The sequence below is a fragment of the Capra hircus genome, chromosome 16 (assembly GCF_001704415.2).
Source record: "Capra hircus breed San Clemente chromosome 16, ASM170441v1, whole genome shotgun sequence".
NCBI lineage: Eukaryota > Metazoa > Chordata > Mammalia > Artiodactyla > Bovidae > Capra > Capra hircus.
Genome location: NC_030823.1, coordinates 2,897,840 through 2,915,709, shown reverse-complemented (window position 1 = coordinate 2,915,709; position 17,870 = coordinate 2,897,840). Strand labels below are relative to the sequence as shown.

Below are 17,870 nucleotides of genomic sequence, written 5' to 3'. Positions count from 1 at the left end.
GACTAAGGGCTGGAGGGAGGGAGAAATGGGGAGTTAATAATCAATAGGCATAAGATTCATTTAAGCAAGATGAATAAGTTCTAGAGATCTGCTGTACAACACTGAAGCTCTATTGCACACTTAAAATTTGTATTTTTACATTGCTGTGACTGCATAATTTAAAACTTAAAAAAAAAAACTTACAAGGTAGGTCTCATGTTAAGTGTTCCTACCACAGTAAAATAAAAAATTTCAGGTCTGAGTGGAAGGAAGAAATGATGAGGCCAGTGACAGAAACAGTTGTTTTTGAGGTGAAGCTGTGAAAGGGAGGCTCTGGCAGGACAGCCAACTAAAAGTACCTTTATATCAGTTGAGCAAAACTGATTGGAGATGAAGATATAAATAAAACTTAGACAAAGAGAAATGTGATGCCAAGGTCAATTCACCAAAGTAAAAAGGTTAAAGAATGATCAGCTCAGGGACCAAGAATCAAGCCTTTAGAAATACTTAAAGAGTGATAGGATGGTGAAATAAGGTGATCATCAGAGAAGAAGGAGGCTGAACAAGAAAGACTGGCGTCACTAAGTCACATGAGAAGCAAATTTCCAGAAATTGTTCACTATGTCAAAGCCAATGGAAACTGAGAAAAGACTATTGGGAAGGAAACTGGGACATTCCAAAAAGATGAGAAGCCTAGCCTGACCTTCCCTACCTGGTTAACAAACATTGTGAATCATGCTGATGGTCTCTCCTCGAGGTTAAGGTCAAGAGACCCGAGCAGGGTTGATTTTTTTCATCTTCCTGTTGCTTTCTCTTCTATTCTTGGGAAAAGCATAGAAAATGGAGATTATTTTGTTTGCCATGAAGCTCATGTCCACTTAACTCCTACCTAAAGGGCAGGCAGGTCAGAAGTTACAGACTAAAAAATTAAAAATATTCACAAAACTGTAGTTTAATCATTATTCATGAGCAACAGCAAAAACAAATGGAGGAGGACTGGCAGTGTACTTCAGTCAGCTTCCAACTCAAATGATGTGAGCGGTGTAGTGTGACTGAAGATTGTGCAAGTGAGAATGAGGAACCGTCTGTTGTTTTCTGTCTTTACTGCAGTAGCAAGTTATTAAATATTAATAACTAACATTTAACGACATGGGATTTCCTGAATCGGTCTTTTAATCTGTCCTTGAATTTGACTGGTTTGAGGTCTTTTGGGGTGGGTATGTCTATCTATCCATTTGGAAGACTAGGAAATGGACTTGAAGCATGAGGGAATGAGGCTTGAGCTTTTATTAGTGGAAATAATATATGGAATCTATGGAATAATTTTTTTAATCTTAGCTCCATGAAACTTTTATTAAAGATGAGACATGTATGTGGAGACAGATTTAGGAAGGTTAGATCATGCCGAACAAACCGCTTTCTGAAGGATGTTTTCTATCGCAGAATTATTTAAAAATAAAATTCCAAACCATTGAAGGAGTTTGAAACTAAGTGTATTAAAAAAAAAAAAATAGCGTATAAACTACACTCCCAGGAACCCATGCGGGCGAGTCGCTGCGCTCGGCAAGCGGCCTTCGCCGCAAGGTACGCTGGGAAGTGTAGTGCGCCAAGCGACGCTGCACGTGACACGCGGAGGCAGGCGAGGGGACCGCGCCACCTGAGGCGGTCCGGGGTCCGGGGGAGGCTAGGCATACGGCTCTCCTTCCCCCCGAATTTGGTCTGTGCAGTTAGGGGATGGCCCCCATCTCCTCCCCACCGTGAGGTGAAATAAGGTGGCCGTGCTCCGTCGCCCGCCGGAGCAGCTCCGGGGAAGTCCAGGAGAGTGAGGCATCGTGGTGCCTCGCCCCTTTTCTCGGCGGCCGGGCGGGCAGGGGAAGAAGGTAACAGCCCCGGGCTCAGAGCCTGCGCCCTGCGCTCCGCCCAGGCTGCGGCAGCGCGGGGAGGAAGCGCGTCTAGTTGAGCGCAAAGTTTCCTTTTATATTTTTTGCTTTCTCTTCGGAGTCGCCCTAACGGGCCATGGGTCGGGTATGCCACACTTCAGTTTGAGCGGGGGTCCCTAGACCAAGGGGTGAAAATAAGCGAGCCCCCCATCCCGCTAGCCATGAGCAGCCGCGACCACCTGTTCAAAGTGCTGGTGGTGGGGGACGCCGCGGTGGGCAAGACGTCCCTGGTGCAGCGATATTCCCAGGACAGCTTCAGCAAACACTACAAGTCCACGGTGGGAGGTGAGACGCTGCGAGGGGCGGTCGGGGGAGCGGCCGGGGTCCTGCGACTAGCCGCGGACTGGAGTGGGCTGGGGGCCGGGGGTTTTGCCGGCTTTGGGTCCTTCCCCGGGCCAGGAAGGAGCTGTCTGAGACCCTGGTGTTTGATGTGCATGTCTCTCGGGGCGGGGGGGTGGGGGGGTGGTTTCCAGTTAAATTTTCCCAGTCAGAGCTGTCTCGAGAGAGAAAGGCAAAGTGTGACGGTAGGAAATGGGGAAGGGTGGGTGAGAAAATGAGCAGTTGCTGCGTTTCGCTGGGGAACTGTGAACTCAAGCCTCCAGCCTTTCTAGCAGTCACCGGCAAATCTCTGCGACAAGCGGACTCCACTGAGAACCTGGTTAGGTACCATCTGGGGCTGCTGTTCTACCTTTCACGAGAGTTACAGACAGCTGTTGAAGGAACAGAAGGGTGTTTAACCTGGCCTCAAGGAGCCTGGCTTCGTTATGGAGATGCCTGCCCAGGAGAGCACTTGGACACTGTCAGAGGCTGATGAGCTGTGTGGTTTTTGTCCATTGATTGTTTAAAGACAACCTATTCCTAGTGTAAAATATACCACTTTTTTATTTTCCCACCCCTTTTTCTCTCAAACTAGGGAGGCAAAGGACAAAGGGGACACCAGGAGTTAATTCACTTCTTTCCAGGTGTGGCCTTTGGACTCAACTATCTTTCCAGAAGTAGGAGAATGCTTTTTAATTAAAAGTTTAGTTGGGGAGAGCTGGTGAAGAGGAAAAATAACAAACATTTATTTATCTCCATTAAAAGAACTTTTGTAATACAAATTTTGAAAATGTACACTAGTGTTCATTATGGAATTTTTAAAAATTAACATGCAATTAAGACATCTTCCTTAAGAGCATCCATCAAAATGAAGGGTTTTAAGTTTCAAACAAACAAACAAATAAGTAACATGAGGGCCTCTGGTTCACGGATTTGGTTTAAAGTATCCCCCTAATTTTTAACAATTGCTCTAGTTTTCCTATAGTAAAGAATATAATTGACTGGCTATTTTTTTCAGTGTTTATTCTAAATTTCCCCTAGCTTTCATTTCTGTCATAGATGTGAAGAAATATATTTCCAAACATCAGAAATTATCCTGTTTCTGTCTTTGTCAAACGCTCTTCCCCCTTGGCCTTAACTCATGGAGTCTCAGCATCTACAGATGTGGCAGGAGCTTCCAGCACGGCTCTTAAGCATCACCCATGGGGTGAATCCTCTGGGACCTTTTCACTTTATCTCATTCCTGCCCAGGATAATTCCTACAGCCTTATGAAGGATGTAGAATTCCCCCAAGGGTGTGATTTTCTCATAATACAATTGGGTTAGAAACCAACAGTGAAATTGAACGTGGAAAATGCAAAGGCCAACACACTTACCTTATTTCTGTCTTCTACCTCATCATCCCTTCCCTGAGAAAGCCCCCTAAATCTTCCAAAAACTGTTTAACCTGAGATAAGGAGTTGTTTTTGTAATTACTCTCACCTAATATTCTCCAATTGAGTTTTCTCAGCCTGAGCCAACTGTCTGAAAAGAGATAAGGCAATATTAGTAGGATCAAATAATTGGTTTGACAAGAGAGTAAAAGCCAGAGATGCCTTCAGAAGATGCATGTGAATTATATGTCCCATATTTAGTACATGGGTGTGGTCCATTGAGGGCTTAAAATAACCAAATAAACAAACAATGAATGAATGAATTTGATTGGAGTTGTGTGTCCCTAGGGTTGTATCTGCATGTTTGATATGACTTTGTGGACTTTTTAAAGGTAAACTTTATTCAAGTATATTATACATATATTTTCAGTGGATTTTGCTCTGAAGGTTCTCCAGTGGTCTGACTCAGAGATGGTGCGCCTCCAGCTGTGGGATATTGCAGGTAGGATGGGAAAACGGGACAAGAATAAGGGGAGACATTTTGGTTTAACCAACAAGCTTTCAGAGAAAAAGTAGAACCAAACTTTTTTTTCTGAAGCTGGAATGATCAGACTGCTCTGAGGATATGTAAGCTGAATAGATGTAGAGCTTTTGTAGATGTATTCTGTAAATGTTTTACCCTGAATAAATATAGAGCAGTCTCTGTGTGGGTGGAGGGGTGGTGAGGTAGTGAACTATGAAGACCATAGGTGGATGCTCCCACAGCAGGCAGAGGGTGCTCTTTCTAAGGTTTCCAGCTAACCTTGGTGAGAAACAAGTGAAAAGACAATAATAATAGCTAAACAGTGTATTAAAAAGCAGAGACATCACTTTGCTGACAAAGGTCTGTCTAGTCAAAGCTATGGTTTTTCCAATAGTCATGTGTGGATGTGAGAGTTGGGCCATAAAGAAGGCTGAGTGCTAAAGAATTGATGCTTTCAAATTGTGGTGCTGGAGAAGACTCTTGAGAGTCCCTTGGACTGCAAGGAGATCAAACCTGTCAATCATAAAGGAAATCAACCCTAAATATTCATTGGAAGGACTGAGGCTGAAGCTGAAGCTCCATTACTTCTGGCCATCTGATGCAAAGAGTGGACTGACTGGAAAAGACCCTAGTGCTGGGAAAGATTGAAATCAGAAGGAGAAGGGAACGACAGAGGATGAGATGGTTGGATGGCATCATAGAGTCGATGGACATGAGTTTGAGCAGACTCCGGGAGATAGTAAAGGACAGGGAATCCTGGCATAATGCAGTCCACGGAATCACAGAGTTGAACATGACTGAGCGGCTGAACAACAACCCTTATTTATTATTTGCTAATCACTTTTCTAAGCGTTTTAGATTCACTGACTCATTAATCTTTACAACTAGCCTGTAATAAAAAACCACTGCTTTCCCCCCACTTTACAGATGAGCAATCTGAAGCACTGAAACCTTGACTTATCCAAAGTCACATAGATGGTAAATGACAGAGCAGGAATTTGGAAGTGGATGATCTGGGTACAGAATCTGGACTCACCCGCTCCTCATACTGCCCTCTTTCCTTAAATGAAGATGGAAAAGGCAGGGTGTCAGAGAGGGTCCCCAAGCTGGTTCTGAGGATCACCTTCTCAAGAACTGTCTTACTTCCCAGGGCAGGAGCGCTTCACCTCTATGACCCGACTTTACTATCGGGATGCCTCAGCCTGTGTTATTATGTTTGATGTTACCAATGCCACTACCTTCAGCAACAGCCAGAAATGGAAACAAGACCTGGACAGCAAGCTCACACTGCCCAATGGAGAGCCGGTACCCTGCCTGCTCTTAGCCAACAAGGTATGTGGTCAGCTTGGAAAACAGCCCCTGGCTTCAGTCTGTGGTCAGAGAGTAGGTGAATCTAAAATGCACTCTGATTCTAGGTTTCCACTTGCCCTTCTCAAGCTGGCAAAATCTTCTCTACCTCTCTTCAAGAGATGTTGAAACTTTCTTTGAGAAGAGCGTTGACTGTAGATTTCTGATGCTTCTGTTCTAGCCATTGGGGGAACTATTTTAAATCCACGTGTATCTGAGCAATGTTCCTATTCCCAGGAAGTTTATGGTGGTGCCTTTAATTTATTTTCTTTGCCAGTGTGATCTATCCCCTTGGGCAGTGAGCCGAGACCAGGTTGACCGGTTCAGTAAAGAGAATGGTTTCACAGGTTGGACAGAAACCTCGGTCAAGGAGAACAAAAATATTAATGAAGCCATGAGGTGAGTAGCTTATGCTGTTCTAGGGATAAGCATACAGATTTACCCATCTTTCACTGCAGCATCTTGGACCTTCTTGTTTCTGAGCAAACAAGAACAGACTGAGCCAATGGAAGGCCAACTTCTGAAGGCCAGGGATGCTGTCTTCTCTCCTGAGATAATTGGGGACAGTGAGGCATTTAAACCTTGTGGCTTTACTGAATACCATCTGGTGACAAAACAGACAATATCTGCCATTTCACCATTCAGTTTCTGAGGCTTATATTTTATTTGATTTTTAGAGTCCTCATTGAAAAGATGATGAGCAATTCCAGAGAAGATATGTCTTTGTCCACCCAGGGGAACTACATCAACCTGCAAACCAAGCCCTCCTCCAGCTGGGCCTGCTGCTAGTAGCATTTGGCTTGTTTTCCCTCCCAGCTCCAGGAAGTCTTTCTCTTCCCTTTGGTTGCCCATCCAACAGTTGTACTAAGTACATTTGACCTGTCTGCTGGTGACTGTCTGGTAAGGAGAACCATCATCACTAAGAAAAGACACATGGGACCCATGGGCATTTCTGCCTCTTGCTTGCTGCTGGCTTAGAGAGACCGGTGTCTTCTCTCCAAACAAGATCATCTCATCCCTCAGTTTGTGATCTGGGATTGATTTTGTGGCAAGGATTAGAAATTAGCATCTGTGTTTCAAGAAGCATAATTCTCACCTGCTTTTGAGTATATTTTTCCGTTCAATTTATATTGATATCCCAGTCTGATAGGACTTCAGTTACAAGGAAAGTGAGATCAAAGCTCATTTCCCAAATTCCTTGTTGGCCATTGCTTTCAGATTCTTTCTGTTTTGCCTTTGAATTAAACATCTGATTCTGAAATGCAGGAGGAGTGGGGCCAGATAATGTGTTTAGGGCTACTGAAGGCCCTAAACCAAAAGTCACTGTATTTTTTTAAGATTCTAAAGTTGTATTAGCTTTCTCTTGTCTTGGCTTTAAGAATAGCCAAGCTTTTAAATGAACTCTTTGGTGAGAGCATTTCTTTCTCCAAAGAAATTAATTCTCACATTAATGTTTTCTAGTGTCTTTTTCCCAGTGGGCTGGGGACCAGGTTTGCAGGTTTCTGTCTTGCTGCATAATGCTGCAAGTGACATCAGTTGGCCATGGTGCCCTAAAATAGGTCTGTTCCTCAAAGCTCTGGTAGTCTGAGTGGAAGAAGAGGGAGAGGTTAACAGAACAAAATCCTGTGGGACAACTTGCTTATGAGCACTTTTGTGGCTAGCACTTAACAGTCATAGGAAATAAATATTATGTATAGACCTTTGCCTGGGGGTGGAAAGTAGATAGAAAATCATTAGGTAATTTAAGTGCTAAATTGGGTAGAGTTTTTAGTATCCAATCACTTCTAGACAGTTTAATTTGTTAAATTCTCACAGGATGGTGATTTATAACCTACCTAGAGTTATGAGTATTCTTAGTGAGCTCAGACTTAGAGCTCTGTGAGAGACACATAGCTAAATAAGTGTTCTAAGTCTGTGGTTCCCACATCTGATCAAAACCACCTAGAAAGTTTGTTTAAAGATTTTAAAATAAAATGTTTTAAGATTTGTGTTTCCCAGTCTAACCTATTAAATCACAGTGTCCAGGAGTGAAACCTGGGGATTCATTGTTGTTGTTTTCAAAGCTTCCCAGGCAATTCTGATCAGGCCAGTTTGGAAACCACAGCTGGAGAACGTGGTAAAAATGCAGAGATCCAGGCCTTCCCAGTGAAATGTTCCTGGGCTTCTGTAGGCTCCGTTAGTTCTCTAGGTGATTTTGACACATACCAGACCGGGGCTTCCCAGGTGGCACTAGAGGTGAAGAACCCGCCTGCCAGTGCACTAGACATAAGAGATGAGGGTTGGATCCCTGGGTCAGGAATCTTCTCTCTAGAGGAGAAAATGGCAACCCACTCCAGTATTCTTGCCTAGAGAATCTCATGGATAGAGGAGCTTAATGGGCTACAGTCCATAGGGTTGCACAGAGTCTGACATGACTGAAGTGACTTAGCACACACGCGTGAAGACTGAAAACCACCCTCCTAAGAGATCAGAAGCCAGATATCAGAGCCTTCGGTGGTTTGTTTTTAATGCCAGTTGTTATAAATTTTGCACAGTCTTTTTAGACCTTCAAGTTCTCTTTTGTATTACCCATTCCAGGTAGAGTTTTTATTACAATGATTCTGAAAATAATAGTGGAAGAACAAGTTTTCTGTGAAAAGAAAATTGATTTTTATTCAATGATTTGAACCCCTGCAAAATCACAAATAAATGGGAAATAAGTGTTGTATTCATGGTAGTTATTGACCTTCAATATGAGTTTGTTTAAGTGTTATTTTATACTGATAAGAGTATTATGGAAATGGAGACTTTTTAAAATACCTTCTTTAAAATGAAGGTAAATGTTACTCTGTTATATGTTAATTTCCTAGCACCAGTTGCCTTGTTCCAATTTAGTACTTGATGTAACTTCTCAAATACTGCATGGAAATGTGACCATTTTTTAAAAATTGAATATGTTTTCTTTTCCCACTGGCTGACTCAGGATATTTCTGCCTTTTCAAGCATTACTAGAGGCTGGCCTGCCAGCCCTTCTGGATTTTCTCTCCCAAATGGTGAACATTATGGCCCTGAAACCAATTAAAGAAGAAAGTGAAATATAATTCCTCTCCATATCCCTATCTGTAAAGAAAAGAGAAAGTAATTAAGATAAGGAAGAATAAAAAAATATTTACATGATTAGAAATGTGATTATATTAAAAATAATTAAATCTTATCATTTGGATGCTACTTCTTGGGTAAAACTGTTTGGAACATGGACATCATTGTAGCCCTTCCCTAGAGAAATTTCCATATTTGAGACAAGATGCCCCTCCACTCATCCAGCTAGTCTGTGGCCAAGAAGAAAGCATAGGCATTCCCCGCAGAGTATTCTAAGAGATGCAAGGAAAGGCCGAGAACAGAGCTGTGGAATTGTGACTGCCTTGGCTTGCTACTTTGAACAGAATAGCTGAGTGATCAAACAAGCTGGGAAAGGAACCACAGGTCACGGAAGGCCCCTCAACAGTAAGTGATGGTTTGCTCTTCTGTGCTGTAATGAGCCGGAGTTGCTCTAAGATTATTTCTCTAACTCATTTAACAATAGCTGAGGACTATTTGGGTTCCTCATTTCCCCCCTTATCTCCAGATTTAACTCTTTTCCTTAGCTGGTCTGCATTCTGTCCCCAGAACACTGTCCCATCTAACAGAAGGCTCTTCCTGCCTTTTATCCTTTTGTAGGCAGTGGCCAAGGTTAGCAGATGTAAAAATTTCCATGATAGATATTCTGTACAATCCAGTGATTAGATTGCTCAAGGAAATAAACTTCAGTGCCCTTTTCTCCTTCACCCCCTTCACTATGTATAGGAAGGGGCCCCAGCTGTGTACATGGCTCATTTATTAAAGGCAGATACCCTCCATGCTGCAAAGTAGAATAGGTAGAAAGCCACTCGAAAATGTGCATTGGAAAGAGCTCTACGTGTATTTTTGACTTGAAAATATATCTACGCATGATCTTTGTTGTTGTTAGAAAAACCCTGCCTTCTCCTTGGCTTTCAAGCATAATCTGAATTTTGTTCAGTTTTATCTGCAGAGTTTTAGTATAATAATGGTATTGCTCTTCTTTAGGTTTCTCCAGGGAAATAGAACTAATAAGATACAGATATGTAGGTATGTATAGATACGAATATGTGTGTATATATATGTAAAGGGATACATTATAAAAATTTGTCTCGTGTGATTATGGAGGCTGGGCAAGCCTGAAACCTGTGGAGCTGATGCCCCAGTTCAAGTCCCCAGACTGGCAGACTGGAAGAGCTGATGTTCCTGTTCAGAGGCTGTCAGGCAGGAGAATTCTCTGCTACTCAGGATGGGGAGTCAGCCTTTTGTTCTGTTCAGGTCTTCAACTAACTGGATGAGGCCTACCTATATTAGAGAAATCAGTCTGTCTTACGGCATCTACCAATGTAAGTGTTAATCTCATCCCAAAACACCCTCACAGAAACGCCCAGAATAATGGTTAACCAAATACCTGGGTAAACCGATGTTCCAGTCAAACTGACACACAAACTTAACCATTACTTGCACTTAACAGTACTTTTCTATGTAATGGTGCTGTTTTGATAACTTTCTTTACACTCAACTTGATTTAACTGATTAGGAACTAACCTACATATAATGGCAGTAAAGAGGAAAAGCAGATATGAAAGGAAGAAAATAAGATAGACATTTTATGATTTATCATAACCTGAGAAAGGCAGTCCAGTAGTACTAGATGCCAATATCTGACTTTGCATAAACTCTTCCCTCAGACCTGTGAGTTGTGCATGTTTCTTACGCTAACCTGGAAATAAGAAAGTAAACCGTTCTCATTTTATATTTGAGGGAAAAACTGTCTCAAAATTTGACTAATGAAAGACAGCTATTTGAATCTGTAATAAAGCCAAGACATAACTGCAAATCTTCAAATTCCCCATCTCCATTCTGTCATTTAGGTTTCTGGGAAGCCTTTGACCTGAAAAACCTATTTTATTAATAGAATATGAGCCCAGACATTTAGAGAAACAGAACTGGCCCTTTTTGGGTTGGAAGTTTAGTTTGTATTAGATAGACTTTGAGATCATGTTCAGAGATGTGTGTAATTAAACTTGGGGTCAAGTTTAGTGTTGTATGAATAGCACGCAGCACAGATATGTCCTGAGATGTTTGACTAGTTCCAGTGACTAAGATAATGTCACCCAAATGGAGTGACTGTCATTTACTTTTGAACATCAGCTTTATTGTTAGCAAATACAGAAATTTTTTAAAAGTTATTCTTTTCCATTATAGTTTATCACAAGACACTGAATAGTTTCCTGTACTATAGAGTAAGACCTTGTTGTTTGTTTTATATATGCAAGTACAGGGATTTTAACAGCCATTGCATTTTCAACTGTTGTTGCCAGTAGCTAACATCTGAATGTTTCTATAAGCCAAATACATATTTGTCTAAGCAGGTCCCATGGATTATTTCTATTTTCACAATGATCCCAAGATTCTATATGTGTAGACACTTAAGACACAAAAATTAAGACTGCTCAAGTTTAGACAGCTAGAGAGTGGCAAACTCATTTTTAACCTTTAGCTGTGTTAACCTCAGGAGCTCCTTTTACTAAATAAACTGCCTCCTGTTTTGTATGTGTCTGTTTTGGTGGTGGCATCCTTGACATTTTCCCACATAAAGAGTAATTTATTAAATGGGTGTACAGGTTTTTAAGTACTTCTATAACAATTTTAAATCTGCTCCTTAAGGAAAATGTCCCACAACCCAAACAAAACCTCTGTTTACATTTTGATAAATTTATGTTCAGTCCATTTTTTTCATGTGCAGACTGTTTTCATATGCTTGTATTCACACTTAAGGCAGTTTTCATTGCATACTTTTTATGTATCCAGTATTACAGTAGGAACTGTGGAGGATATAAAGCTCTATGCCATAGAAGTTCATGGAAGGCGGTCAAGAAAGATTTCTTAAAGGGAAGTAGGACACGAGATGGATACCAATCAAGAAAGAGGTAGGATAGGATTTCAGGCTGGGAAGAAAGGGGGCTTAGAGTTTTTATGCAGGTTTGAGTAGTCACCAGTAGACCAAAAGGGTCATATTACAGAACAGTGGGAAATAAGGTTAGAAAGACCATGGAGAGATTATATAGGTCACTAATTAAGTGGTATACCTACTGTTATAATTGTGGGATAAGACCTGGGGAAGAAATGCTTTCTGTCCAGGAAGGGCAGTCCAGAAGAGAGCCAGGCATGTAAAAGAATTGCATCTCACTGAAGGGGGTCTACTTCTTGTAGTGACGCAGGACAAGGAAGGAGGTCAGGGAAAACCTCATGGAAGAGGGCACGCCAACTGGAGGAGCACAAGAAGAAATGCATTCTTAGGCAGGATAAAGGGAATAAAGGCGGGGGGCGCTCACTAAACGTCAGAGCTTGCTGTAAGGACAGTAGATGGATGTTAGACCTGGAGCTGTGGGGGGAGCTGGGGTAGAGAGAGGACGGATGGAGGAGAGCAGGGGACTGTGGGAAGATGAGATTGGAGATAGGGTGAATCAGGAAGAGCTCTATAGGCCATGCTGAGGCATCTGAACTTCATTTTGTTGGAGAACTGTTAAAAGGGTTTTTTTTTTAATATTTTTTTCCTAATTGAAAAATACATAAACATTATTAATTTTTTTAATGGCTTAAAACAACAGAAATGTATTATTTTATAATTCTGGAGGTCAGAGATCCAGAATAGGTTGCATTGGACTAAAATCAAGTTGTTGGCAGGACTGCATTCCTTTCTAGAGACTCTAGGGAAGAATCATTTTCTTACCTTTTCTGGCTTCTGGAGGCCATGCATATTCCTGGGCTCATGGTCCCCTTCTTCCATCTTTGGAGCCAGCAAAAGTCCGTCAAGTCAGTTTATCACTCTGACATTTCGTGTCCCTCTCTTTGACTTTTAAGGACCCTTGTGATTACACTGGGCCTGCTCAGATAATCCAGGTTAATTTTATATTAAGATCAGCTGATTAGCAATCTAGTTCCCCTTCCCACGTTCACAGGTTCCAGAGATTAGGTCATAGAACTGAGGAGTAGTGGGTTAAGGAACTTGTTAAGGAGTCACATGACTAGCTGGTAGTAGGGCCAAGAACATTATTGTTATAATTCACATAATATATTTTTTAGAAGGAAATAGATTTCTTTTGTAATTTGACCTCCAAAAGACAACTTAAGAGTATGAATATTCCTCCAGGATTTTCTCTGCATATGCAGTCCCAGCTGTACAACTCTTTCTCCTAAAAACAAAACAAAACAAATTTATACACAGCTTCCTGAAACTTGCTTTTTTTCTTTTTTAATGTATCTTGGATATCTCCCCTTGTAAGAACACACAGTTCTACCTCATTCCTTTTACTTGCTGCATAGGATTGTATGGATGTATTATAATTTACTTGACCAGTTATCTATTAATGGATGTTTGGATTATTTCTTTTTCCTCTCTACAAATAGTGCCACAGAATCTCTCTATAAATTTATAGACTTGTGTGAAACCTTCTTTATGAACTCATAGAAGTAAGTCAAAGGGTATACATACTTTAAATATAGTGCCAAATTTCCCTCCAAAATGTTGGTCTCATTATATACTCCCACCAGTAAGATATGAGGGGCCAGTTTATCCATATCCTTAACAAGACTGTTTTCAACCTTTACCAATTTAAGTAGTGAAATGTAAAAAAAAAAAAAAAACAGAAAACACTTGGTTATGGTTAAATGTAATTGTCATTTTTATTTCTTACATTAGTCACCTATTTGTAGCCTATGTCTGTTTTTACTTTGTTGTCTTTTTTTAGTGCTTTCGTAAAAGCTCATTATATATTAAGGTTATTAACTTTTTCTCATATATATTGTAAATGTTTTCCCCAGTTCATGGAGAGGTTTAAAGTAGAATAATATTAGACTTGTGCCTGAGAAACTCTGGCAACAGCTTAAATGTTAGTATAAAGCATTCAGACTTTATTATGAGAACCATAAGGACATATTGAAAATTTAATTATAGGAATGCCATGAGTGCTGTACTTCAGGAAGACAGTGTTGTCTGTTGTATCTACCACACATTCCAAAAAGGGAAGAGAAGCTGTTGCAGTAATTTAAGCATGAATGGTGACAATGGACATGGCAAGTGAATAGTGAATTTGAGAAATGCAATGAAGAAAGAATCAAGAGGTTTCCGTGTTGAAGACTAACAGTGAAGGGTTGGGTTGGAGTCAGTAGCACCAAGGATTTGAGCTCAGGCGATTAAGAAGATGCTGCTGACAGAAATGAGGAGTCAGGAAAAGAATGTGGGTAGGGGAGATAATTTGTTTGGCATAGATGAACTGAGCTTGTGGGTATTCAAGTGGAAATGCCTGCTAGGCAGGCAGGATACTGGACTGGAACTCCAATATCCTGGGATTCACTGGAGGCAGAGAGGCTAGCAGCAGTTGGTAGAATCATGTCCATACTGGGTGTGGTCAGAATACAGTCCTCCTAGGAATGGTTAGGAGATAGTGGAGAATGAGTGATAGCACCCTGGACATGTTATTGCTGTTCAGTCACTAAGTCATGTCCAGCTCTTGGCGGCCTCATGGGCTGCAGCACGCCAGGTTTCCCTGTCCTCCACTATCTCCAGGAGTTTGCTCAAGTTCATGTCCATTGAGTTGGTGATACTATCTAACCGTCTCATCCTCTGCCGCCCTCTTCTCCTTTTAGTCTTTTCCAGCATCAGGGTCAGGGTCTTTTCCAATGAGTTGGCTGTTCACATCAGGTGGCCGTATGAACATACCTCCTTGGATATTCATGGAGGTAAAAGATGACTGTCATCACTTCTGTCACCTTTTCTCCATGTGTAGCTGTGGGCACTCTTTGTTTACTCTCCTCCCGAGGATTGTTATGTTCCGGTGGAGGCATAAACCAGCTGTTGGATTTGCCTTTTTCTCTTCAGTGAAGACAGTGTAATTCATTCTGCCTCCTACAGTGCTCCATAGTGTCCAGCCTGCTTTCACAAGGGAGCCCCTTTTGTTGCTGTTGTTACACTGATCTCGTGAAGGAGGGAAGGGCCAACATAATTATCCCCATTTTACAGATGAAGAAGCAGAGGCACAAGAATTTAAAATTTGCTGAAGATCACCTAGGTAGTAAACCACAGTGCTCAGGGCCAATATTCTTCATCACAAACGCAGTGCTCTTTTTGTTATACCTTGGGGCTTCCCCTTTCAGTAGTGTTCACTTAACAGTGTTCGCTGGTGGTTTAGATGGATGAGGCTGTGTTATCTTTCATGTTACAAGTGCAAGTTTTCTATTATTGCTGTTGAGCAAAACAGCGAGTGTTAGTGTTGGTTTTTTTTTCCTTCAATCTGATGTCAAGTTGTACATCCTGTTTGTCTTAGTAACAGAAACCCACCTAAACTTAGCTCTTAACATTCTTTTATTTATTTTTGGCTGTTCTGGGTCTTCCTTGCTTCGTGGGCTTTTCTCTAGTTGTGGCGAGTCAGGGGTGCTCTTCCTTGTGGTGCGCAGGCTTTTCATTGCTCTTGTTGCGGCACATGGCTCTAGAGCACAAGGGTTTCAGTAGCTGCAGGGTGTGATTCCTGGGGTTCTAGAGCACAGGCTCAGTAGTTGTGGTGCACAGGCTTAGTTGTTCCATGGTATGTGGGATTTTTCCAGACCAGGGATTGAATCTATGTCTCCTGCACTGATAGGCAGATTCTTTACCATTTAGCCATCAAGGAAGCCCCATCTCTTAACATTCTTAGGAATAGAAAGGAAGATGGAAGTCTGGAGCAGAAGAAATACACACTTGAGAAAATCAGAAATTTACACTTGAGAAAATGAATTAGAAAGTTTAAATTGACTTTGGCCCAGTCTTTTTCTGGCTGTGACCTGAGCAAGGAAGCATCCTTCTTAACCATGAACCTATCTCCAAGAAGGTTTTTGGCCCACTGGGGTTACAGAAAGACTAACGAAACACACAGCTCCTCTATCCCACCCTTTCTTATGAGTGTTGTGATGGGACAGAGGGTCAGCAGGTTGGAGGTAAAAGATTTTTAAAAAGAAGAAGGAGGAAAAAGAAAACACAACTCTGGAGAATCTTTCTTTAATTTCCTGGCAGGGTCTTCAAAGACAGGTCCCTTTCTGAGCTCCTGTAGACAGTAGAAGCAGTGTCTATCTTTATTTTTCTTTTAATGGACAATGTGGAATCTTTAATTGAAGTATTTAAGAAAGAACATTTGTCATTCTGTTATGGTTGGTGTAGCATACAGCCTTACATAGTTTCTTTTTTTTATTATTTTTTATTTTAATTGGAGGCTAAGTACTTTACAGTATTGTGGTGGTTTTTGCCATACATTCACATGAATCAGCCATGGCTGTACGTGTGTTCCCCATCCTGACCCTCCCTCTCACCTCCCTCCCCATCCCATCCGTCAGGGTCATCCCAGTGCACCAGCCCTGAGCACCCTGTCTCGTGCATAGAATCTGGACTGGCGATCTGTTTCATATATGATAATATACATGTTTCAATGCTATTCTCTTAAATCATCCCACCCTCACCTTCTCCCACAGAGTCCAAAAGTCTGTTCTTTACATCTGTGTCTCTTTTGCTGTCTTGCATATAGGGTCATCGTTACCATCTTTCTAAATTCCATATATATGTGTTAATATACTGTATTGGTGTTTTTCTTTCCAACTTACTTCATTCTGTATAATAGGGTCCAGTTTCATCCATCTCATTAGAACTGATTCAAATGCATTCTTTTCAATAGCTGAGTGATATTCCATTGTGTAAATGTACCACAGCTTTCTTATCCATTCATCTGCTGATGGACATCTAGGTTGCTTCCATGTCCTAGCTATTGTAAACAGTGCTGCGATGAACACTGGGGGTACATGTGTCTCTTTCAATTCTGATTTCCTCGGTGTGTATGCCCAGCAGTGGGATTGCTGGGTTGTATGGCAGTTCTATTTCCAGTTCTTTAAGGAATCTCCACACTGTTCTCCATATTGGCTGTACTAGTTTGCATTCCCACCAACAGTGTAAAAGGGTTCCTTTTTCTCTGCACCCTCTCCAGCATTTATTGTTTGTAGACTTTTTGATAGCAGCCATTCTGACCGGTATGAAATGGTACCTCATTGTGGTTTTGATTTGCATTTCTCTGATAATGACTGATGTTGAGCATCTTTTCATGTGTTTGTTAGCCATCTGTATGTCTTCTTTGGAGAAATGTCTGTTTAGTTCTTTGGCCCATTTTTTTATTGGGTCGCTTATATTTCTGGAATTGAGCTGCAGGAGTTGCTTGTATATTCTTGAGATTAACTGTCAGTTGCTTCATTTGCTATTATTTCCTCCCATTCTGAAGGCTGTCTTTTCACCTTGCTTATAGTTTCCTTCATTGTGCAAAAGCTTTTAAGTTTAATTAGGTCCCATTAGTTTATTTTTGCTTTTATTTCCATAACTCTGGGAGGTGGGTCATAGAGGATCCTGCTATGATTTATGTCAGAGAGTGTTCTGCCTATGTTCTCCTCTAGGAGTTTTATAGTCTTTGGTCTTACATTTAGATCTTTAATCCATTTCGAGTTTATTTTTGTGTATGGTGTTAGAAAGTGTTCTAGTTTCATTCTTTTACAAGTGGTTGACCAGTTTTCCCAGCATCACTTGTTAAAGAGATTGTCTTTTCTCCATTGTATATTCTTGCCTTCTTTGTCAAAGATAAGGTGTCCATAGGTGTGTGGATTTATCTCTGGGCTTCCTATTTTGTTCCATTGATCTATGTTTCTGTCTTTGTGCTAGTACCATACTGTCTTGATGACTGTTGCTTTGTAGTAAGCAGAAGTCAGGCAAGTTGATTCCTCCAGGTCCATTCTTCTTTCTCAAGATTGCTTTGGCTATTCAAGGTTTTTTTGTATTTCCATACATATTGTGAAATTATTTGTTCTAATTCTCTGAAAAATACTGTTGGTAGCTTGATAGGGATTGCATTGAATCTATAGGTTGCTTTGGGTAGTATACTCATTTTCACTATATTGATTCTTCCAATCCATGAACATGGTATATTTCTCCATCTATTTGTGTCCTCTTTGATTTCTTTCATGAGTGTTTTGTAGTTATCTATATATAGGTCTTTTGTTTCTTTAGGTATATTTATTCATAAGTATTTTATTCTTTTTGTTGCAATGGTGAATGGAATTATTTCCTTAATTTCTCTTTCTGTTTTCTCATTGTTAGTGTATAAGAATGCAAGGGATTTCTGTGTGTTAATTTTATATCCTGAAACTTTACTATATTCATTGATTAGCTCTAGTAATTTTCTGGTGGAGGCTTTAGGGTTTTCTATGTAGAGGATCATGTCATCTGCAAACAGTGTGAGTTTTACTTCT

The 17,870-nt window shown here is 41.0% G+C and overlaps 1 protein-coding gene across 1 annotated transcript; it reads left to right on the top strand.

The window, feature by feature from the left end:
- Positions 1,597-8,673, top strand: RAB29 (RAB29, member RAS oncogene family). The gene is made up of 5 exons (XM_018060065.1): positions 1,597-2,204; positions 4,041-4,112; positions 5,284-5,465; positions 5,758-5,879; positions 6,158-8,673. Exons 1-5 carry the CDS (start codon positions 2,081-2,083, stop codon positions 6,267-6,269), a joined length of 612 nt encoding a protein of 203 aa, XP_017915554.1. The 5' UTR covers positions 1,597-2,080; the 3' UTR covers positions 6,270-8,673.

Coding starts and splice junctions, on each gene's coding strand:
- RAB29 (XM_018060065.1), top strand. CDS start 2,081: ATGAGCAGCCGCGACCACCTGTTCAAAGTGCTGGTGGTGGGGGACGCC. Junction 2,205..4,040: donor CTACAAGTCCACGGTGGGAG/GTGAGACGCTGC, acceptor ATATATTTTCAG/TGGATTTTGCTCTGAAGGTT. Junction 5,466..5,757: donor GCCTGCTCTTAGCCAACAAG/GTATGTGGTCAG, acceptor TTTCTTTGCCAG/TGTGATCTATCCCCTTGGGC.